The sequence below is a fragment of the Podarcis muralis genome, chromosome 6, assembly GCF_964188315.1.
Source record: "Podarcis muralis chromosome 6, rPodMur119.hap1.1, whole genome shotgun sequence".
In the NCBI taxonomy this organism is placed as follows: Eukaryota; Metazoa; Chordata; class Lepidosauria; order Squamata; family Lacertidae; genus Podarcis; species Podarcis muralis.
In genome coordinates, this window is record NC_135660.1 from 40,305,161 (window position 1) to 40,330,401 (window position 25,241).

The 25,241-nt window shown below is 42.7% G+C and overlaps 1 protein-coding gene across 2 annotated transcripts in view; it reads right to left on the reverse strand.

Annotated features, from left to right (window-relative positions):
* Positions 1 to 14,744: 14,744 nt before the first annotated feature.
* The window catches only part of HS6ST1 (heparan sulfate 6-O-sulfotransferase 1), a 190,111-nt gene continuing 179,614 nt past the window's right edge, over positions 14,745 to 25,241 (reverse strand). For both annotated transcript variants that reach the window (XM_028730655.2, XM_077930101.1), the window contains one exon: positions 14,745 to 22,201. In XM_028730655.2, coding sequence (XP_028586488.1) covers positions 21,493 to 22,201 — 709 coding nt within the window. In that variant the 3' untranslated portion in view covers positions 14,745 to 21,492. The remainder of the gene's footprint in view (positions 22,202 to 25,241) is intronic.

A 25,241-nucleotide genomic window follows, 5' to 3' on the forward strand; every position in this document is an offset into this window, starting at 1 on the left:
TTGTTTTGACATGAGAACACAGTCAAACTCTATGGTCTTCCACAAGGTACTGAGGAGCTACAGGCTATGTCAGTGTTTCTTAGTTTTGTTTTGATTTCAGGAAATTTTTCCTCATACTGTACCATCCGCTGTGCAGAAGCTGACCTTTGTCATTAGATGCTCTGCTGACAGAGAAGATCAGATACACCTGGCCAAGCAGCACACAAAATGGCCAGATAAGAGCAGTCCCTGAAGAACGGGCAAAGAATGAGGAGAAACAAGCGGGGAGGTGCCGGAAGAGAGCAAGGCCACCATTGTGGAAACAAAACATACATTGCCTGCTGCTGGTGGATACATTATTTATTTCGATTATTTATGACCTGCCATAGTTCACTTGTGGACAGGATATGCTGTGTCACTGGAGAATTACAAGGTCGCTAATAACTCACAGGAATGAATAATATACTTGCAGGTGCTCCGATACAATTTTTACAGCTGTCTGTGTGGGGTGGCAGCTACTTAGTAATTTGACGCAGACATTTTGTAAAATGGCAACTTTGAGCAAGGTGCGCAAGTGACTAGTGGGAACAGCTGCTGTTCAAAAACCAGGACCTCTCTCAGTCCAGCCTTTCTCCAAATGCCCCAAAGTAGGGAAAAGTCATCAAGAACAATGCTAAATTTGAAACTAAACTGTTTAAGCATGATTTCACCATGTCTAATTTCTACCAGAAGTAGACTGGAGTGCTATAATTACAACTGAAGACCGTCTGACAGGCCAGTGGTGTGCTGCTGCTGCTGAATTAAGCCAGCAGGACCAGCAGCCAAGATCTGAGTGCCAGGACAAGGGGGAAGCCAACCCACTTATCCAGCTGCTGTGGGACCCGAGCAGGATACTGGCAGCCCTAGTCTAACAGCTGCCATTTGGTGGCGTCTTGCGAGTTGTTATTAACAGCTTTTCTGACAATTAAAACATTTAAAATAGAATACCAAAACAAACATTAAAAGCAGCAGCTGCATCATTAGACTTCAGTAAGTAACAGTCGAGTCAGTATGTGGGGAAGACCTTTGGAATGAGAGTGAAAACGCTTCTGCCTTCTGGCAGAAGTTATGCTGAAGGCTTGCCAGGCAGGTTTCCCCCGACAGGAAGCTCCAGTGAGCTGGGTGCTCTTTCCTGTCCATACATGGCTCATCTGTGCCACATGTTAGGGATGGAGGCAGGGGTGGGAATTCCGTTTGGTTTGCATTTTGAAGCTATCTGGGTCACACTTCCCCAAACCACACACAAATCGAAACACAGTGATCACTCAATATTAATATCTCTGACTTTTTTTTTTACAATGTAGTGCAGTTCTCTAACCCAAAGACATGTAAATAAATGCATATATAAATGGAACATGGCATACCAAAATATACTCTGGAGCAGGAGAAAGCAAGCTTGCTCCATCTTCTGTGTGACAGTCCTTTACAGTGGTACCTCTGGTTTAGAACTTAATTCATTCCGGAGGTCTGTTCTTAAGGTGAAAACATTCTTATCCTGAGGCGCACTTTCGCTAATGGGGACTTTTGCTGCATGTGCACCTCTGGCACACGATTTCCATTCACATACTGGGGCAAAGTTCGCAACCAGGAGCAGCTACTTCCGGGTTAGCGGAGTTCATAACCCAAAGCGTTCATAACCAGAGGTACCACTGTATATATTTTAAGATTGCTGTTATGTTTCCTCACAGACTCCTCTTTTCCAGGCTAAACATACCCATCTCCCTAAACTGTTCCTCATAAGGCTTGATCCAGACCCTTGATCATCTTCGTTGCCCTCCTCTGCACATGTTCCAGCTTGTCAATACCCATCTTAACTTTTGACACCCAGAACTGGGCACAGTATTCCAGGTGTGGTCTGACCAAGGCGGTACTATCAGAGCGATACTATTACTTCCCTTGATCTGCTGCTGCATCACACTGTTGACTCATATTAAGCTTGTGATCCACTAAGACCCCAAAATCCTTTCCACATGTACTACTGGCAAGCCAGATTACCACCACCCCATCTTATATTTTTGCAGCTGTTCTTCCCGCCTATGTGCAAAACCTTGCATTTGTCCCTACTGAAACTCATTTTGTTGGTTTTGGTCCAGTTCTCCAATCTGTTACAGTCATTTTGAATCCCAATTTTGTCTTATACAGCATCAGCTACCCTTCCCAGTTTGGTGCTATCTGCAAATCTTATGAGCATCCCCTCAATTTGTTCATGAAGTAACCCTTCAACTTGGTATCTGTTTTCAACAGAGAATCTACTAACCCAGCAGCCTGGGATCACTTCTCAGAGTTATAACATGATTGTGTCTGAATGTACATAGTTTGGAAAAATTATTTCTAACTTTGGACTTTATTTTCTTTATTGGAATCTGCTTTGCAAACACCTTGGTATGCAATACTCAAAAGGTAAGATTGTTCCATAGTTGTATTGCCCTTCTTTTTTGCAAGGCAAGGAGAGTAAGGTCCCTAACTCCTTGTGTTAGCATTTTAAAGCTAATTTAATGAAGAGCGGAGCGAGTGATAAGATCAAGCACAGTGTTGTCATTGTCAGCAAGTCTTGAGCTACCAAAAGGTTTATAACAAAAGAGATGCACAAGCACGGGTCGTCTCTTAGTGATGACTGTGCTGCTCATTATCGGCAATTAAGAATTAAAATGCAAAGCTGAGATTCCTACCGGACATCAGGGTCTTGCCATCAGCCAAAGGTCAATTGCTGAACACTTTCAGGGCACAGCTGAATGTTTATTGCTACAGAAACAGATGAACCACAGGGACGTGAACATCTAAAATGAATAAACAGGCTGTTATTTAAAAGGGGGCCCAATAATTAAAACAAATGGAAGATATCGATTTCTTCAAAATCTGTAATAAAGAATTTGGAATTGAGTTAAGTCAAAACCTACTGACCACATAATAATTACATATCAATCTGTCATAGGTATTGTGCTGAGCCATACTTAAGTGTAATGTTTCCTCAAGTTCATGTTGAACTACCATTTTGATTACCAACCTAACAGGGAGAGGTTTCTGTTTAAAGGTTATGGAGGCCCTATGGTGATCATTAGGCAGTAGGATAGCTCCAATAATCTTAACACATGCCTGGAGAAACATTTTGCTGCAGAAAGATAAATATTTTGAGGAAAATCTATGAACACTGCCTTTAAGACATAACTAGCCTTCCAGATATTGATATAGCTGAACTCCCAAGGGCCAGGAAACATGAAAGTTGTAGTTATAATCCAACATCATCTTGAGGGCCACAGGTTGGCCACCCATGAACTAGGTGATGAGTGACACTGGACCAGAACAACTTGGTCATGCCCTTGTGACCCCATTGGCCACACCATGCATGAACTCCTAGCTATTAAGTATAATTGTTTAACTGCGCACTGAAATGGAGGCATGTCTGTATGTATGTAACTACTTAAAATTTTAAAAGATGATGCTGTTAAGGTGCTACACTCAATATGCCAGCAAGTTTGGAAAACTCAGCAGTGGCCAGAGGATTGGAGAAGATCAGTCTACATCCCAATCCCAAAGAAGGGCAGTGCCAAAGAATGCTCCAACTACCGCACAATTGCACTCATTTCACACGCTAGCAAGGTTATGCTTAAAATTCTACAAGGAAGGCTCAAGCAGTATATGGACCGAGAACTCCCAGAAGTGCAAGCTGGATTTAGAAGAGGCAGAGGAACCAGAGACCAAATTGCAAACATGCGCTGGATTATGGAGAAAGCTAGAGAGTTCCAGAAAGACATCTACTTCTGCTTCATTGACTATGCAAAAGCCTTTGACTGTGTCGACCACAGCAAACTATGGCAAGTTCTTAAAGAAATGGGAGTGCCTGATCACCTCATCTGTCTCCTGAGAAATCTCTATGTGGGACAAGAAGTTACAGTTAGAACTGGATATGGAACAACTGATTGGTTCAAAATTAGGAAAGGAGTACGGCAAGGCTGTATATTGTCTCCCTGCTTATTTAACTTATATGCAGAATTCATCATGCGAAAGGCTGGGCTGGATGAATCCCAAGCTGGAATTAAGATTGCCGGAAGAAATATCAACAACCTCAGATATGCAGATGACACAACCTTGATGGCAGAAAGTGAGGAGGAATTAAAAAACCTTTTAACAAGGGTGAAAGAGGAGAGCGCAAAATGTGGTCTGAAGCTCAACATCAAAAAAACAAAGATCATGGCCACTGGGCCCATCACCTCCTGGCAAATAGAAGGGGAAGAAATGGAGGCAGTGAGAGATTTTACTTTCTTGGGCTCCATGATCACTGCAGATGGTGACAGCAGTCACGAAATTAAAAGATGCCTGCTCCTTGGGAGAAAGGCGATGGCAAACCTAGACAGCATCTTAAAAAGCAGAGAAATCACCTTGCCAACAAAGGTCCGTGTAGTTAAAGCCATGGTTTTCCCAGTAGTGATGTATGGAAGTGAGAGCTGGACCATAAAGAAGGCTGATCGCCGAAGAATTGATGCTTTTGAATTATGGTGCTGGAGAAGACTCTTGAGAGTCCCATGGACTGCAAGAAGATCAAACCTATCCATTCTTAAGGAAATTAGCCCTGAGTGCTCACTGGAAGGACAGATCCTGAAGCTGAGACTCCAATACTTTGGCCACCTCATGAGAAGAGAAGACTCCCTGGAAAAGACCCTGATGTTGGGAAAGATGGAGGTCACAAGGAGAAGGGGACGACAGAGGATGAGATGGTTGGACAGTGTTCTCGAAGCTACAAACATGAGTCTGACCAAACTGCGGGAGGCAGTGAAAGACAGAAGTGCCTGGCATGCCCTGGTCCATGGGGTCATGAAGAGTTGGACATGACTAAACAACTAAACAACAACAACAACAACTGTATGTATACTTTGAAATCTTTAACACTGGAAAATTCCATTGGGCTGTAATGAAGCTCTCTCTGAGCTCTAATAGCTTGATAATCAACTATTGCTGTTTTCTGCTCTTTCAGGTGAGTGTTGAACCTTAGGTCACACAATTAAGATATTCAGTTGCAAATCTCCATTTTGAAGTGAGTTGCCTCTTGGTCTTTTGTTCCCAGGCACAGTGGGAAGAGGGTGTGATAAGGACGCCTCTCTAGGAGCAGCATAGCCTTAGGCTGGATGCAGGCTAAGGCAACAGACAGGGCTTTGATTTTTGCTCTGATGGTAATTATGTTATATATTTAAGAATAAAAACCTGTGCTTGAATATGCCTTCTGGATATATCATTGATTGTTTTGTACCTATTTTGAAAGAGTTCTAGTTAGTAAAGCTTTGAATCCTATTTATGGGTCATATTTTGGGATCATATTCCAAAAGGTATTGGCCTTTATGCATCCAATTGCTTCATGCTGTGAAATATTAATATCTGATATAGTAGCCACCCTACCAGGTCTAACAGCTGCCAGTTGCCACTGCATCCACACTAGTGGATTGTGCCCAATGGGACTGAGATCACCCTATGTGCCATCCCCTCAATTTCCTATCTTCAGCCTGAGAGTTGAGAAACTAACTGATGACTATGTTCGGATTGCATTGAGGCTGCTTCGCTTACCTGACCTCCTTCCAGCCAAGTCCCTGCTACATAGTGTGATGGAGAGTAGGAGGGGTGAGGTGGAAGGAGGGGTGTGCGGGACAAATATACCAGCAAGAGCACTGGCTTGGCTGCAACCATCACAATTGCCCCTGGACTGACCTTACCAATGCCTCCCCCATCCCTTCTCCATCATGGGTTGCACCAACACCACGACCAGAGAGATGTCAGATAAGGAGGGCAGCCCCAGTGCTGCTCTTACTTTCCAAAGCAATTTTATGCTCCTGTTGGTAAGTAGCCAGTACCAACTGAGCAGATCTCATTTATCTAAGGGACATGTTGCCTTTAATAATTCTAATATTTAGTTAGAGTTATGGCTGCAATGCCCTCGGGTTGCGTTAATTAATGGTCTCTTGTCAGACTATTAATCATCTCTCATGTGGAACTGATTGTGGTCCCAAAAGGTGAATTGCACCTTTCTGAAGGTTTTCATTTTAAAGTTTGAAGCAATGCTAGAAGAGGTATTAATCCAACAGAATCTGGCCAGCATTATAGGCTTATAGCCTCACCTCGTAATATGATGAAAAAGCTTTTTGGGGTGGGGAGAGGAGCTCACCAGACCATCTGGAGATATAATAAATCTGACAGCCATAGCAATCTAAGAATCAAACACAACTTCATTATATTAGGAAAAATGATTTTCTAATTAACTCATGAGGAAACCTTGTGATTCATTCACCCTAATAGAGTTTGAGAGTTCAGACTTCCTCATCAGTGTCATAAAATCATTGTCCCTTATAAATTATCGTTTTCTCTAGTCTGCAGAGAAGGAGAGCTTGATAGATTAATAGGGTATTTAAACAGTCTACAGATAACTCTAATAACGATCTTTACATTTTGACATGCACTAATGTAACTAGTTTTAAGCAGTGCTTAAGAAATCTCTTTTGAAGTAAATACAATTTGATTCCGGGGAATCTTCTTCCTTGAAGCTAACTTCAGCATTGATCTTCACTCTCAAAACAGAAACATTTGTTAACTTTCAGTCCTGCCAATATCAAGAAATGGAGTTTTCCCTCTTGTTAAAACCTCAAGGCAGGTATTGTGTAGTCCTATGGTTGGACAGAATTAAATTCTTTTTGAATATATATATGTAGAAATTCACTGGGTCAGAATTAAGGAAACAGTCCGTAATTTTTTACTTCCTTACTAGGAACAGCAACAACAAATATACTTTGTTGTTGAAGATTTTGCACTTGGCCAATTTTAGAATCTTTCAGAAAAAAACCAAGACTTACTGATTGCCTATGCAAAGCAAGAGGAAAAATGTATCACCCTCCCAATTAACCTTTCAAAAGCTGTGCTCTAAAGACACCCACACCTAATGAGGTTCCCAAATTGAAATCAAACATTTCCCTAAAAAAGTAGATAATGCCAACTTAGCTTCTAATTCTGCTCCTCTAGCAGATGCTACCAACATTAGGGATACATTTAAAGCACACTCAACACCCCCAAGAATCTTGGGGAAGTGTTGTTTACCCCTCACACATTTACAGTACCTGGCAACCCTTAACAAAATATAGTTCCTAGGATTCTTGGTGTGTGTGTGTGTGTGTGTGTGTGTGTGTGTGTGTGTTTAAAAACGTTTAAAATGTATGGTGTGTAAGCAGCCTAAGTGTTTACCTTCTTAATCCAGCTCTCCCTTTCTAGATCATAGAGTTGGAAGGGACCCTGTGGATAATATAGCCCAACCTCCTGCAATATCAAGGAATACACAGCTGTCCCATATGGGATTCGAACCTGTTACCTTGGCATTATCAGCACCAAGCTCTAACCAACTGAGCTATCCAGCTGACAGACCAAACTATCCACCTATGTAACAGCAAGCATGAACCCAAAGAATAAAATAAAAAGGTGCCCCAGTCATTTTAAAAGTGTTTTTTCCTAAGAGTTAGCAATGCTGTACTCCCATGAGCTTAGTGCAATAGCACTATAGATTATCCTGAAATAATAGAAGGGAATATCCTTGCTATGTGTGTTGTTGGGGTTGTGAGGAACAGAGATCCTTATGTTCACAACTAAAATTGTATTAGAGAAGACTTCCTGTGCTCATTTATACTGCAAGGAAGCCCTCCACTGACTAGAGATAGGTGGATTGTTTTTTTAAAAGGAAGGCCCAATGGATCTGTCAGAAAAACCTTTCTGCTCTTTGAACTTAAATGAATGCAGGGTGAGTGCTCCAGCACTGAGGAAGTGCGGAAGGGAAGCAAAGACACTAAATATTTTAAAAATTAAATGGAACTAAAGGTCAGACAATGACATACTCATGGTAGTGGGAGTTGAGATGGCTCACACCCTCCTGCACGCCAGCTTCTTGCTTCCATTTGCTTGTGTCATGCCAAGGACTGAGGGGAAGAATGAGAGAATCCTGACACAGGCTGCACACACACACAATATTTGAAGCACATTTCCTCCGCCCTCAAAGAATTCTGGGTACTGCCATTTATACCTCACAGATTTACAATTCCCAGAAACCCTTAAACTTGTAGTGCGCAGAATTTTTTGAGGGGAAAGCATGCTTCAAATGAATTTGAAAGGTATAATGTTTATCCTTTCTCTTGCTCTCTGAAGTTTGGGGGCAAATGACAATTTCAAGGGGGCAGGGTGGGGGGAAACAGTATGAGAGCAGGAGGAGTGGGAAAAGCATATTGTGCATTCTTCACAAGTGCTGGGCCTTTGGGATGCCTGTAACCATAGCAAAATATTCTGCCAGAGGCCTTTGGCCTGCTTATTCCAAAGTCCAGAGGGCTACTTAGCTGTGTTAGGCTGTTGTAGAATAACAAAACAAAACTCTAACAAATAGTGTGGCATGAACTTTAATGGGCAAGGCTATTTAATATATTTGATAAAGTTGTATAAGTACAAATTGTATGTATAGCTTGCCCTTCACCAAATGGCCTTAGGACAGCCCGTTATCCAGTAAGTAGCTAGCCGTCTTTTTATAACCTCTGTTCTTCTGAGGACATTTTAAAGAATCTTCTCAACAATTCTTTTCCAGCTCATACACCACACACCTGCAGGATCACCTTACTCCATATGTATCCACTTGACTACTTTGATTTGTGGAGTTGATGCTGTTACAAGTGTCACATAATACTTGCTCTGCACTTGTAAGAAATCAGCACCTAAACTTTGGAACTCCCTGCCTATTGACACCAGGCAGGCACCTTTGCTGTACTGTTTGCAATGCCAACTTTAAACATTTTTTTAGGATACATGTCTAATCTCTTAAGTTTACTATTATTTTAATTATCTGTTAAACTCCTTTAATTCTCAATTAAACAGCATATAATCAAACAATCAAACAGCATATAATTTGGTTTCCTGAAAATAAACAAATACTGAACTCCATCTGTGAAGTTGGTCTTGCAATGTAGGAAAATAGAAAAAACAACAATAACTAGGGCATTTCATTTCTGCAGTTGCATCCTCAGCCCAGATTCACCTGAGAAGAAAAGGCAGCAGAACTCATGGAACAAAAGGGTCAGATACATTGGCCCATCTTACTCACCCTTGACTACACTACTTGGTGGTGGATAACCTGTCTGATTTCCAAGCCCTACCTGATGATGCCAAGGATTGAACCTGGGGCATTTTGCATGCAAATCATGTGTGCCAATGCTGCCCCTAAGGCCCTTCCCACAGCCCAGCCCAGTTTGACTGGAACAACACACATGCTTATTGAATGCAATCTATCAAAAGGCATATTCATAAGTACATGACTGTCCTGAACTCCTGGCCTACCTGGCAGCAAGTCAGTATGTCAAATCCAAAGTCCAGCAGTTAGGAAACACAGTCCAGGGTCAATCCAAGTCGCCAAGTCTGAAGTCTAGCAGCCAGGATACAGTCCTGAGCCAAACCCAAAGCACAGCCCCATGGAGGTCCAGGAGCACCCAAACATGGCTACTGGAGCAGACACAGCCCCTCAGCTCTGCTTCCTTTTTATACTTTGCATGCTGATTGCAGCATCTGGGCTTGATGAGGCAGATGACCCTCACCTGTTCCAAGCCTACTCCAGCTGAGGAAGCACACACCTCCTCCCAGAGGTAGCGAGCCCCACCTGGCCAGCTAGGGAGCTGGTCTGTGGGCCCTTGCCTGCCTCAGCCTCCTAGAGCAGTGTTCCCCAACCTTGGGTCTCCAGCTGTTTTTGGACTACAACTCCCATCATCCCTTGCTAACAAGACCAGTGGTCAGGGATGATGGGAATTGCAGTCCGAAAACAGCTGGAGAGCCAAGGTTGGGGAACACTGTCCTAGAGTACCTTCCCCACTGCTCCCTATGCCTCAGAGCCCACTGTGTTTATGGGAACAAGAGCTCCTCTGGCTCTGGTGATGAGTCCTGCTGCTCTGGTTCCCACACACTGACCTCCATCCCCTCACCATCCTCCATTGCCCTGTGAATATTTCCTTTCCCTTCCTCTGCTTGCCCCAGTGTGTCCCAGTCCCATCTACATCCCTTGCCAGGATCCTTTTCCTCTTCCCTGTTGTCCTGCCAGTTCATGACAATGAAATATACTGGAGACATTCAGAGCAACGTGATGTTTGATTGTATGTTGCTAACTAAGCATCTGGTTTCCATCACCACAGCCAGACTGAAGAATGCTCTCAGTCCAAAGAGCAGAGAGGAAATGTCCTGCTGCTTGTTAAACATTTTGAAAGCACTCACCTATTTTCCTGGCATCCCCCTTTGGTAGCCAGTTGGGATGCTGACTCTCCTGTGTCTCATGCTTCGCCAAGGTGATTTAACAGCCCATCTAGAGGACATAGTGAAGTTACTGTTGGCTTCGTACAACTTTTCTTGGATAGATTGGGAAGGAGATGTCTTGGCTGGAAGAGTGATGTAGGCCTCACAAAAATGAGAACAGACTGTTGCTTGCAGCCCAATCTCTGAGCAGTGATAGATTCCAGGGGTGCCTGAGCTTACCCAGGTTTTGGTTTCCTTAGAATGAAAATTGTTGGAGACTGTGGTTTCATTTACACATATATACAGTTTGATCACAGGACAGAGGGGCTCACAGCATTCCTCATTAGAGTTCCAGGAAAAACCCCAGCAAGACATGTCTCTGTCTCTCCAGCTTCCAGCATCAAACAAAACTAATACAAACTCTGGCTATCATTCTTCTACCTTACAAGGTGATGTAGGTTTCAACTAGGTGAGGACGTAGGTTACCCCAATCTCTATGGCAGCAGGGCAATATTTTCTAATGTAAGTGGTGGTCCTTAACCATGAATTTAACAAAGGAACTGGTTTGACTGCTTTCCTGTCATACAGTCTAACCCCACATGCAGACGTATCATTCAGGCTGATCCCTCAAACCATAACACTACCTAAGTATTTCTCATATATCAAGGTAGAGGACTAGAGTCTGATTGACTGAAGTGGTATTGGTCACCTAATAAAATGGTTGGAACATGGCAGCCAGGTCCCCTACACTCACAGCCTCCTTTCACAAGGCTGTTGAAACTGCAACACCCACATAAGATAGAAGCTGTTGAAATTCAAGGCCCCCCTTTTAAGGTTTTTCTATGGGGCAAACAGAGGACTGTCCCCTGACAGCCCTTCAAACAGAGGACTGCTTCTAAGTCCTTTACAGAGCACAGTTGTTAAAAGTCTCCAAGGCTGAAATGGAAGCTAGAATCCCGGATTAGATAGAAGCCCTGCTCTGCTGACCCAGGCAGGTTGTTCTGACAGCAATTTGCCATTGTCTCTTCTTCCGATACGACGCTGGGATTGTCAGGGTCAGCTCTTCCATGCCGGAAGAGCAGGCAGTCTCCCGGGGCAGCAAAATAATGAGCAGCTGCTTATTGTTAGGAGCGCACGCAAGATATATGGAGTGGGAAGGTTTAATCAGCAATCCAGCCCAATCCCAGGAGCTCATCTTGGAGAGCATAATATGACAAAGCAAAATATAAACAGATCATTTGTCAACATTATTGCTTTGGGGTATACTTCTGGGTATACCTCAACTTTTCCAAAAGAGGTAGATATCTGCTCCTCTAATCTTGGAGCCCCGCTCCCCTTTTGCCACACCAAGCTAATACAATTAGGTTGGAGAGGTTTTATTTCTGAATTCATAAGAAGAATCTGCGGGATCAGGCCAATGGCCTGTCTAGGTCAGCATCCTGTTCTCACAGTGGCCACTCAGATGCTGGTGGGAAGCAGCACCAGAGCACAAGAACACTGTCCTCTCCTGTGGTTTACTGACATTCATTCGGATTGTCAGATATTCATTCAAATTCATTCAGATGTCTGGCCTAAGTAACTGAATCGTAGTGGATTATTGTGGAAAGTGAGTAGACAAGTGACAACTGGGGTGACAAGTGTTGCGATATTCACCACGTGGGGGTTAGGGGTTGGAATCAGCCAAAGCATAGAGATCAGGGACAGAGAAGGGAGGACTACCCAGCAGAGTGTGTGGACAGGCTTGTGATTGTGCCCAAATGTGCCCTAAACATGTTCTGCTGGCACCACCTCCTTTACCTTTGGTGCATCAGGCAAGGTCTGTTCTGTTGTCTTGTGCACATAATAGTTTTTAAGATCCTTTTAATGTTTCAACTGTTCTTTTTATCTGCTGGCTCGATCCTTTTTACCTTTGTGGGTTTGATTGCTTACATTTATTTTATTGATGATGATCTTGCCCACACTGAAAGGTGGCGTATACAGCCTCTACGGAAGCAAACTTTTGGATGGGCAGAGTCTTACGAGAAGCTCAGTTTGAGCATAGCAATCAAGCATTTGCTTATCTATCCATCCACTTTGTTTCCTCCCTGCGTGAGGAAATAATGACTTAATGGCATTTGGAGAGCTAGTAAGGTATAAAGGCTGAGAGTGCATTTAGTGTGTCACCTGCAGTGATAAAGTTATCAGGTCTGTGTTCAGTATCACCAAGAATTGAGAGTAGTCCAGGGATACTTTAAAAAAAAATATTTTAATAAGTTGTGTTTCTCAATTTGTCCCTTTTACATGGTTTTGTATGTTTTGTGGTATTTTATGCATTGTGATCCGCCATTATCTTTATTGACGATAGTTTAATAATTTTTTATTGCAACTGATAAGTGTAAACTGATAAGTGTAAACTGATTATTATTTGCTGATATTTAATTTTACTGTTTACTATTATATTTTAATGGATTATTGAATATTGCTTTATTTGATATGTTTTTTATTTTAAAGTTATTGTGACTTTTTCGTATTGGATCAGATTGTTAATACATGTGTGATCTTTGCTGCCCATTTTGTTGTTTTTCCAGTTTGTAAACTGCCTTGTGTATAGTAATAAAGAAAGGTGTACAAATTAAAAGTCAAATGAAATGAAATGAAAATACAGATCTGGAATCTCTTTTCCAAACAAGCAAGCATTTAAGGCAGTGAAATATTTAAACAACAGCAGCAACAATAATTTCCCCAGCCCCTCTGGATGGCTTCCAACATATATAAAAACATAATAAAATATTAAACACTAAAAAGCTCCTTATACAAGGCTTGCCTAGAAAAAGAGGTGCCAGAACTCACCACGAACACCTCCCTTGTTCTCTTCTGATGACAATGGCGTCCACCTAAGAGGTGCCGGAACTGAGTTCCGGCTGGAAAAGGTTCTGATTTAAGGTATGAATTACTGTCATTTCCATACTTATTTCCTCTACTTACTGGCAAGATCCCTATGGAAACATTGCTGTGTGACATTAAAAAAAAGTGCACATTCCCCACTTGGGTTCATTTTTGTTCCATTATGCTGACCTTGAGGGTTTTTGAACGGCCCACAATTCACTGTGATGCCGTTTGTGAATAGGACAAGTATGTCCTGTGATCATAGCTATACTCACACCCTGAATGGACCATGTATACACAGATATTTGTGAGCTACACTGGTATTGCAAGTTGCAATGGCCTTCTTCAGAAAAAAATGAGAGTTGCCACTAGCATATGCCTCATTGAGTTTGAGACATCCCAGGTGTGACTTTCCTTTTGGGGGGGGGCATAGACTGTGCTTGCACATCCCATATACTGTATTACTTTTGATTCTGGTGCTCTGGTGTCTCCCGTGTCAATCAGGTGGTTCCTTCACATGCATGCGTACTTTTTACTGCCTCAGATCTTTATTGGAAATGCTACCTGCTCCAGAGGCGAATAGGTTTTGCTGGTGGTGCTGTAGCATCTTAGGACACAGTACAGTGAAACGTGGATGGGGATCCCCCAAGGAGGTGTTCTTCCCTCTCTCCCTTCTCCCAGAGGCACCAACCAGGAGTTTTTAATGAGGCAGTGAGCTGGCGCCCTTGTCCCTGCAGGTATCGTGCAGCAGCCATTAATTTACTCTTGTTCCTGTGCAAGGAGATTTTGCTAGCCATTAGCAGAAGCCAGATGGTGTTTTCATACTAATGAGACTTTGCATTCTAGAGGAACAGAGACCAACCTCTGATTCTACAGGTATTTCTTTCTTAGAAGCCTTGTCAGCCAAAGCAGCAGGGATAGTGCTTTAATTTTTTGCCTGTGCCATGCACATTTGCACATGATACATAGCGCCTTGGTGGGACGGTCTTTTTGAAATTGATGTGTTCAGGGCGTAGATGTATCGCATGGCATTACTTCATTGTGCTACAGTTGGTATCTGAAGTATCCCTGAGTACTGAGCCACTTTTTCAGATGTGCTCACCATGAGTGGTCATTTTTAACACGTCTATAGAAAATGGTTGTCGTGTTCAATGGCAAAGAATGACAATTAATATTATTGTCCAAAGCTAGCTCTAAGAATTGAAGGTTAGGATAAAGTTTATTCTTGTATTACTTTTCAGCCAAAAAAAAAAGGGGCTTTCTCTAAGTAGGGCACATAAGATTAGGATACAACACCCCAAACAACACAGTCCCCCACCCCCAGCACCCAAGTGTTCACAGTGTTCACATTCAAACTACGTATGTTATAATGAGCATGCTGCCTACTTCTGTTTTGAACAGGAAAACTTGTGAAAAGTTCTGCACCCATAGCCCTTTTTAACATGTTCCTATCTGCCCCACACCAAACCAGGGCAACTTCCATCCCTTGTAATAAAGGCCCGGGGATTTGTCATACTTTAGTACTAGCCAAATCAATGAAAAACAGAGCCTGGAGAGGCAGAACAAAGATAACATGTACACCAAACAATGTTTTTAGGGTTTATTTTAATCTGCTAACATCCAGTCTCGATCTAGACAAAAAAGAAAAGGGGGAAAAAACCACAATTAGATGACTGTTCCTTTTACTTTGCTTTGTCCATTTTCGTCATAGGTTTTGAAAAGGAAACAGGCTTCCTTTTCATTAACACTTTTTTTTTTTTAAAAAGAGAGATGTGATAAATAAATATATAAAGCTTTAAATGTTGCTTCATTCAAATTAAACATTGCTTTTAGTTCCTGCAGCGAACATGCAGACCTTACAGATTCAGTCCACTGGAAAACAACTGTTGGGATCTTCTCTCAGTCAGTGTTGATCAGAAGAGCCTGTTCTCAGATCTCAAGTGGGTGGGAAAATAGGGAGGGACTTGGTTTAGAGAGATCGTAAGTAGCACTCTGTTCCTTGGCAGAGAAAAACACTCAAGGAAGGGAAATGGGATCCTGTGTGTGGATTGTCCATGCGGTTCCTGGTGCTTCTCAGGCAGTGATGGGGAAAGCAAGGACTACATGAGCAAAGCAAGCAACATGACACAAGATAGATCTCATTTGTTTCCAAGAGTATTTATGCTGGCAAAGCCTGGAGATGCCTGAGGATTTGTCCAGCGATTAACACAGGAGTATAGGAACGTCACAGTGAAAGTGTGAAAGTGTTTTCAAAAAGCACTTTAAAAGCAGTTTGAAAGAGGCAATAAAAATAAGTTAAAAACATACTCCAACATGTACAAAACAAATCATCCTTTGAAAATAATTTTAACATAATTTCCCCCCCATAGCATGGCTCCCAAGTTCAGCATGTAGAAGGAGCACCTGAGAAAGGGGAAGAGAAATGTAGAAACCACAGAGAAAAGTGTGGGGTGGGGGTGGGGGCAGAGGCTCATTTGCATATAATGCCCTTCAGATTTTATTGGAAACCAAAACATTCACTGACGGTAGAGCAAAATGATAATAAAAGAAGAAGAAAAACCCCAGCCTCTTTTCAATAGATCAGCGCATGAGTGCATGCAGTCAACTCCTGGTGACAATTATTTGGTTGGGTAATTGCTCGGTGCTTTAAGGGACTTTAATTCAACCCTTGAATTTGTTTCTGCTAGTGGAATGTGATAATGCATCATTCAACAAAGAGGAAAACTGAGCAGAGCTGCGATCTGAAGCATATGCTTTGTAAAACAGTGGAGGGAACGAACAGTATGAGGATTTCCGTGGTGCTGGCGTCAATTCGTTACCTTTCATCATTAACTATGAAGAGCTGCATGGCTGAAATGGATTTTAAGGCATTATAGCACCAGCCGGAGCCTGGTCAGAACTATTCTGGAGCATCTACAAGTTTTAATGAGACTGACATTCCCATTATGATTAAGGCGCATAACTTACTTCCAGCTTTGACACTTTAGCACTAAATTGTGAAAGTTCTGACCTGCCTTTCTGCTAGACAGGTACGTGTCTTCAAGAGATAGCCTCATGCGGAAACTGCACAGTGCAAAGTGTGCTATTAGCCATGCCTGTTGAGGGATCAGAGTGGGCTGAATGAGGATGTGCACTGCAGGTGTCAGGTGTTGCAAGTGCACCTGGTCCCCAAGGAAAGCTCTTTGCAGACACTCTGAACATCCTTGTTGGTGATATAGTCAGCCTAAAACCCAAATGAGCATGTATTTCAAATTGCCTAAGGAGAAGTTCCTTGAAAGTGGGGCTTGAGTCATACTGTGTATGCCATTGTGACCCTTTGCTGCACAAATCAAGCAATCTATTGTTTGGCCTAGTTCCTTCCTGCTACCCAGGATCCAGGCAAGGTATTAGTAGAGATGCTGCAAAGCTTTGCAGGCTACACCTTCTTCCTTGGATCAGAGTAGACATGTGCTGGCCAGAATGCTTCTGAGGAGTGAAGAAGAAACATAGAGAGCTGCCTTAAAGCAGGTCAAGCTTATTTGTCCATTTAGCCCACTGTCTATTATTTGTCCATTTAGCCCACTGACCTTCTGCATGAATCTACCACTGAGCTAAGGTTGCTTCCCAAGTCAATGTCTTGCTGTGCTGGAATCCCATAGGATCCTGGACCAACACTGGCCTTTATTCTCTCATGTTCTGTGTGCATGTGTTGGAATTGCCATTGCCCTCCATATGCTCTTATATCCAGACAGACCCAGGAGGAAGTGAGGTCCATAGCTTACCAGGTTGCACCACAATCTAATATTGCATGGACCTCCTCTGACTTGGTTTGCTTGTTGCACAGATGGATTGCTCCTGAGTGCAGGGAGAGTGAGAAAAGCCCAGTTCTACCAATCCCCATAAACCTTTCAGCTTTTTAGCAGCAGAGGAACCACCCAAATGGATCAGGCCAATGGTCCATCTAGCCTAGTATATTGGTTTCCAGAGTGACAGCCAGCTGCTTCTGAGAAGCCCACAAGCAGGACAGTAGGCCAATTGCCTTCAACTGCAAATTGTATTCAGAGGCCAGCTGCTTCTGAACCTGGAAGTTCTATTTATGTATCCTGACTAGGAGGTGTTGTCTCATTCTCTATTACAGTGTTGGCCAACGTGATGTCCTCAAGATATTTTTGGACTCACAACTCCGATCAGATTTGAGCATTGGTCCTGGTGGCTGAGGCTGAGGGGAACTGGAATCCAAAAACATTTGAAGGGCACCATGTTGGCTACCCCTCCCATATAAGGGCAGAAGAATCAGTGTAGACACCACAGCAAAAGTAAGAAACAAAAATCAAAAGCAAAGGCGGCAGCAGTTCTTCTGGCTACTTAATACCTCTTTTTGTGAAGATACCTTCACTCCAACTTTTATTTTTAGTACAACCACTGTTAGGAAAAGCTACCCTCAGCCTCATCCTGCATTGTTATTCACTTGGAAAGGATTCTTAACAATGCTTTCTTCTGGAAATAGTTTTGCAGGGATGGCCGATAAACAACATATCTAATATATCTTGTTTTTACGGAAAATGTTTTGCTAGGCTAGGGTCTGATCTATCATAGGCTGTGTACACACATGTAAAGCATGTACACTTTTGAAGCACATTTGAAGTGTATTTCCCCTCTCAAAGAATTCTGGGTATTGTAGTTTATTAAGGGTTGTTGGGAATTGTAACTTTGTGTGGGGTAATACAGTGTCCAGAATACTTTGAGGGAAACAATGTACTTTGAATGTACTTTAAAGGTATTGTGTTTGTTCCTTCAGAGCTCTTTCATTGGCCCTTTGCTCCAAACGGCTTCCATGAAAAACCATTTCTCAATCACTTTCAGTGTGACTTTAGGTGGTTGGCTGACACTACAAAACCTGCTTACTGTCTTAAGGACTGCAATAGTGGAAAGCTATGAGCACTGGGGGGAGAAGTTTGTCCTGAGCCAGAAGTGTTTTTTCTGCAGTAGCCACTCACATGGCTGAATACAGATGTTGATTTTCAGTGGCTGCAGTAGATGTTTGCAAGACTTCTCTGGAACCAAGACTACAAACATTATACGCTGTTGCTGTCAACATAGGAAAAGTTCAGTCAATGACACGGGAGGTGAAAGGGTGGAAACACTACCCACCAAAATGTTGGATGCCCTTCAATGCTTAAAGCCACCCAAGAAAGGACATTTGGTGTCCAAGCAAAGACTCTATCACACTCTTTTTCTTCTCAGCCCTCGAGAAAGCCACAGACCAGTTTCCCTCTGCCTCCTGCACTCTATTATAGCTCCTTAGCCATTTAGCTGCACCCTGAGTTCCTTCAGTGGTACCTAGGCTTTTAAATTCAAATTATCATATGCCTACTAGTAAGCCTTTTTGTAATGGTTTAAGATTAATGCTTTTGATTTGTAAACAGGAAAATTCAGGGGAAGGAGATAATATGTCAAAGCTGGGACTTGAAATAGGGAACCCCTCCACCAGCTGCAGGTATGGAGGTCCCTACAATGGTGTAGGTATGGAACCCTACTCACCTTCCTTGGGTAGATTTAAGGGAAGCTGATGAAACAACATTCAGTAGTTTTATTTCCTTAGTCTGTTCTTAAAACACAATGCTACACAAATAAAATGTTGGAGAAAGACTACCACTGATCTCCCCAGAGGTCCAAGATTTCCACAGGCAAGATCCATTAAGGTTGTTGTGGAAATAAAATTTAGGCACAACAAACAAAACACTCCACTTTTATCCTTAACCACACAAAATGTGGAAGCAGAGTTTGGCCTTTGGAACCTGCTACCAATCGTGCAAAGTATAACACAGCAGGCTCTCCAGTCTTCACGCTATGAATATGGATTAGCTGCTGCAACCATTTTTATATTATAGATCCATAACTATGAATGCACAGTAGAAAGCCTTTAGGTAAAGCTACATGCTCTGCATATAGAACAGCTGCTTCTTCATAGCACACATACGTTTGTGAGAAAAGGGAATGTGAAATAGCATTTGCTTTTGTTTGTAAAGAGTTTCTTTAGTTACAGAAATGCACAGGTGTCCTGGGAATTTAGCAAACTGCCATTCATCCCCAAATGTAGGATTTTTAACCTGCAGCCTCCTCTACCCAAAATAATGCTTTAAAAAAAGCAACCCAAAATAACTAGGATGAGATAGTTTTCCTTTCCTAAACCTCAAGGGCATCTTTTTAGCCAGCTGTGCACACTCAGAGAACAGGAAGGCCTTATTCCTAGAAACACTGCCAGGCCCATACAAGACCCACACTAGCACTGATTGACAAATAGATCTGGCAAAGTACTTAAGAACTTGCATATTTTTCAGTGTGGGGTAATCAGGAGCACCTGGGCATTTGGGCTGATCAGAGAAACACTGAAAGAAAAGGACAGGTTTTTCAATCAGCCTGCATGGGGTGGGATTTTTTTTACTGGGTTTTTAATTTCCATATCACTCCAAGTCCCTTTTCACTGACTGGTTGTAGAGAATGCGTAGACATAACAAGCTCTGTGTGCTTAACCAGTGAGGCTTCTATACTAGAGACATGGCTTCCCTCCTTCTGGGGAAAAAACACACACACACACACTACAGTTTGGAACCCAAAGCTTTGGCAACTATGCAGACAAGAGTAGCCTAGGAAGAGGGTAATCCATTACAAACCATGGGAAATGACAGTGCTTCTTTGTGAACAAGTATATCAGCCTCTCTTTCTATATTTCCAGTTTTCTCTCTGATACATAGCGAGTCCATCCATTGAGCATCAACCTAACTGCCAGCTTATTTCGACTTCATCTATAACCTAGTCATTTGCATCCTAGGGAACAGGGAAGGAAGGTGACAAACACAGCTTGCTTTAGCCTCCCCCCCCCCCTTTCAGAAAGGCTTAGTAGAAAAGAAAGACACATGCTTTGGATGGAAATCAAATTATCACTTGATGCTCTCCAAAAAAAACTTAGATGTTAAAAAAAAGAGAGAGAGGAAAAGGGATTATTGTGGTTATTACAGGCTGGAAAAGAACACCAGACAGTGCCTGAAGCAGAGAATCAGTCAAGATGCCCAGTTTTCCAAATGCTACAGCTTTGTTAAAAAAAGACAAAGGCAAGGCAGGCCTTGCCCATCCTGGAAAACAGTGGTAACACTGCCTCTTAAGTTCAACAAAGCAGCACTCCTACAGCTGGTGGATGCAATGCAGCAAATGTTAGTTGCTTCTAAATCCCATTGAAATCAATGGAGTTTGTGCCCAGTTGAACGCTTAAAGTGAAGCCCTATACTCCATACCACTCGTGGGCACTGAGGACAGCATGGAATGCCAAACAATGAGCATTTTGAATATGTAATATCTGTGCCAATTCAAATAAAATGCCTTCCCACTGGAAGCAAAGAGTGTTTTGAAGCATAAACATAAGCAAGAAAACAGCCAGCAGTGTGGTGATCAGCAGTTTGCAGGGAACATCATAGACTACCTCCTTTTAAATGTCAGGGATTGGTGTACCCCACCCCCCAGTTATTTCTAGGAAAGGACGTTTTCATGAATATGTGATAAGAACCCATGTTTGGTTTTATGTGGGATTTAGTAGTTAGCATTTGAATAACTGCCCATGAGGTAAAAGCTGAGAATATTTTGTGCACAAACCCACCGGTTGTTTTGGTAGTGCAGTGTGTAGGATTGGGAGTGTGTGCATGCAGGTCAACCAGTGCCATGTATTCAAACTTCTGTGCTTGATTTGCGGTCCAGGCTGTATTTTGCTTCCTTGAATGTTTCTCTTTCTCAACTTTCCCTTTCCCTTTCTGATTGCTTGTTTTGATACTGTTCTGTTCTTTTTGACCATGGTTTTCCATTTGAAGCCAAGCAGCTGAAAGTGGAGGGAAGTCACCGTCTGGCAAATTCGCTGCCATTTATTATGACTTTCGCAACTGAAAACCTCGCTTGAGCAAGGGAGAAAAACATTTGACATTTCTGAGGATCAAATTACTCTTGCCAAGGGAGAACAGTGGTTACAAAGCTACTATCCGTGACCTCTAGATTTGCATCTAGGAGGATATGAAACATTACACTGTATTTGGCGTCAGAGCTGGGGGACCTACGCTTGTGCATTTTAAACTCTGAGCTCTCTAGGATTGATTCCTTAATATTTTTTTGTTTTGTTTTATTTTATTAAGAACCCCATTGGTCTTATAAGAAACAGTAAAAAGACCCTTTGTTTATAGAAGCATTCTACCTTCTGTTTTACAGACCATTTTTTTTGTTTTTTTGTTTAAATAAGAGTTGCTGTTTTTAATTCCATGTTCTTTTATTATGGAAACCCTAAAATCCTGTTCTCAGTATAAAATTCCGTCAAGGCTACCACTTCTCTATAATATGGCTCATGTAGTCCTCAGTAGGCAAGCGCCCTTGCTCTTCCGTCTCTTCCTTGGGAAGTGCCTCATTAGACCGGTGAAGAAGCCGCTCTTCCCGATTCTTTATCCTCTGCTCCATCCTCTCCAGCTGCCGCTTGTACTGGTATCGCTGTTGGAAGAGGTCTTTTGCATAGTCGTACAGCTGCATGTCCAAGTCATTAAGTTCTTCGATCCTCCTTATGGTGTTGTTGTCTACCTCTACTCCACCTGCCCTTGTGCTGTTGTACTGCATGAACGGCCTGATGAATTTCAGATTGAAAGTTCTCTCAAACAAGTACTGTGTTTTCCTCTGGAACTCTGTCAAGCCAAAAAAGGCCATGTCTCTGAGATTCTTCTTAGCGCTCTCCAGCAGTATCTGTGCTCGCTTGTTTTCTGGTATGAAGGACATATTATAGCAACCCACCAAGCTCAGGTCAGCCAACATCCTCACTTGGCGATTGTTGGCTAAGTTATATGGGCAATCCATGAATTCCTGAAGAGTACAGCCTGACCAGTCTGTGCCTTCATAGCATGATGGCAGCTCTTCGGGGGTTGGCGTCCGGCCATCACACATGTGCAAGGATGTTTTCCAGGTGGCTCCTCGTTGGACGTGCCTCCATTCGCTGAGGTAACGGGATACAGGATCTCTCAGCAGAGTGATGTAATAAAACTTCCTGTAAGAAAGAAAAATTGTATGTAAGGATTCTATACACATTGTAATATAACTGCTTGGCGCTCTGAGGCCTAGCGTATATAGAAGATGGGACAATAATCAATGAGCTGCTTTGTGTGGGAAATTGCAGTCAAATATAACTATGCATGAGTACAAGTTGGTGCATGAAGGGGTTAAGACAATAGAGTTGGATTCCTAGACTTAGCTAAGTCACCCCCCCCACTTCCTGTTCCCTTGTTCTCCGTGCCATGTAAATGACCAAGAAAGATGTGTATAAGCAAGCTCTACGTTCACAGCACATGTTTGAAGTTATCTCCCTGTTTTTTTCCTACCCAAGAGCATTCTGCCTATGTTCTCACTGTTGCTGCTTAGATAAATGCATGAATTTGATGTTTGGAAAGTTTTATAAGTAAATCATTTTAAACATACTTAACAGTGTTTGGTCTGTTCATTGCAAGAGGGGTAGAAATAGATGTTTGCAAGCAGACTAAAAGGGACAAAAAGCTCTAACAAGCTGTAGAATGAGACATGTGTGGTGCTAACTGCTGCTTAACTTTTGTGAGTTTAGACTCTGCTACTGCAGCTCTCTCCTGCTGGAGGAGTAAATTTAGCCCCACATTTTGAATCCAGGAACCCAGCCAATTCTTTGGTTATTTACTCCCCAAACAGGGATTCATATTTTTCCTCCCAGAGTTTGCACATCATGCTCAGCCATAAATTATTGCTGTAAGCAACATGCTGGTGCACAATGCACAATGATGCACACTTCAGTCCTCACTCACTCATCCATGTCTCCAGTCAGGATAAAGCAAACCAGAGTGCTGGTTTAGCATAATGTATGAATCAGTGCTCATGGTTTGCTTCTTCCAGACAATCTATGTGTAGAAAGTCAAGAATAAGCTTTGGTTTCCAATTATCATGGTTTGCACAATGCTTAATGTGAAGCAGCATGCACCAGCAGACTGCAGCTTCATAGAAAACCATAGTTTATTTTGAACGATAGCTTACCATGAAGTGCAAAACAGACCAATATCTAAATGCAGTTGCAATTGGTCTCCTCTTTCTCATAAGAATCTCTTTGATAAACTCACTTATGTACAAAAGGATTACATTCCCCTAATCAGAAATCATCTCCGTCTCCCCCCCCCCCCCCAAAAAAAATTCAGGAATGCTTCATTGTATTTGTTTCCAGCAACATACTGCAATGTCAGAATAAATAAATGGAATTCAAATGATTTACCACCCTCATATAGCTTGCTTGCTTTAGGGATCAACTGGCCTTTCAGACTACCATGCACCTTAAAATTCAGTCAAGAAGTTTCACTCTGGAGCACTGGTCAACAGTTACTACTTAGATAACTCACACTTCACACACAGAGTGCCCAGGCATAACTACAGCATTGCTGGAATCTCCCCAGGCCCTGGCCTCCTCTGCACTCTCCCTAAGTGTTTTTGCCTGGAGGGAGGATGGAGAGATGTGGGACATGGATGTGTAGAAAGAAACCTGTGGATTTGCATGGCTGGAGTGTAGCCTGGCACCACTGGCATGTGACCAATGTTGCCTGTGAAGGCTGAAAATGGTTGCTCACACTTTCTAACATGGCCAACCCCAAATCACTTTCCTCCTGACTGTGATACACCATGGCTGAAAGCATTGCTTGAGAAATGCAAACAGAAATTAACAGGCTGAATGCTGAAGTAGACTGAGACAATATTATGCTGTTTGGAAGTATATTAAGGACACATGCACGTCCATCGGGCAATGAGTGCAACGTCAAGTAAAAGACTTGTGTGTGTGAATCAGGCACCACACAATTCATCACCTCAAACAGAGCTTCCTTCCCAATGACCTTGCACTTTCCGGCGGAGGCAGGTCACCAATTATCTAGTGATGTACATGGTTGTATTTAACCCTTGATGCCCAACATAAAAAATAAAATAAAAAATTGCCCTTCTTAAAACCAGCAGGTAAGTTTTCCACCCACCAAAAGTTCCAATGTGACTTCTCTTTCATGGGCAATACCCACTGCTGCATAAGGCAGCCATTTCATTTAAAAGTGCACCAAAGACACTGGCAAAGAAATTAAACTGCAAACAATGGTATGTCCCTACTCCTTAATACCACATTGGCCCAAATATAAGCCACACCTGAATATAAGTTGCACCTTTAAAATTGGAGGGGGGGAAGAAAAAAGAGGGGGGAAATACTGAAATATAAGCCGTTCCATTCCTTGCTGCTCCTGGCTGCATACTGGGCTGGGGGGGGGGGAGCTGCACTGTGTTGCCGACGGCCTTTCCCTTTCCTCTCTCTCTCCCTTCCTGGCCTTGGGGGAGAGGATGGGGGACTACACATGGGGTGGCTGCCGCTTTGCCGTGCTCCTGGCACTGTTTGTCCCACACTCCTGGTTGCATTCCGTAAGGTTGCGAATGTAAGCCACACTTCAACTTTTCATGGTCGTGAGGCTTATATTCAGGCCAATACGGTAACTCACGAGGGTCTTGAATGCATCGTTCCCCCTGCCCCCCAGCTGAAGTCACACTGACAGAAATTTAATTTCATTTAATGGGCATTGGAGGAAGTCCGGAGTGCATGTCTTTCAACTTCTGCTTTTGTAAGCAGAGCAAATAGGAATGTCTGCTATTCAGGCTCTCACCAAGCTAAAGATGTCGCACTGTCTAATAAGTAACCATAGAGGGTGGGTGGAGGGGGGGGGTCAACTTCCCATGTGTTTCTTTCTCTTCTCATTCCATTTAATAGCAGCCCATAATAATGATTCATCGTCTCTGACCAGGATGCAGCTATGATTTAAATTATCAGTGCTAAGAAACCCCTAACAGGCAGGGATAAAATATGACAACGGAAGGCACCGGAAAGTGATGACTGATGCCAGATGTTCCAGAGAGCGAGAGTGAGCGACAGATTCTAAACATTATAGCCTTTTAGTTTTAAAAAGGGTGAACTCTGGTGGATGTATCTGTCTTTAGACTAGAAGTTCCAAATATAATTTTAAGCTGTCCCCTCCTCACCCTGGCTCTTCCAA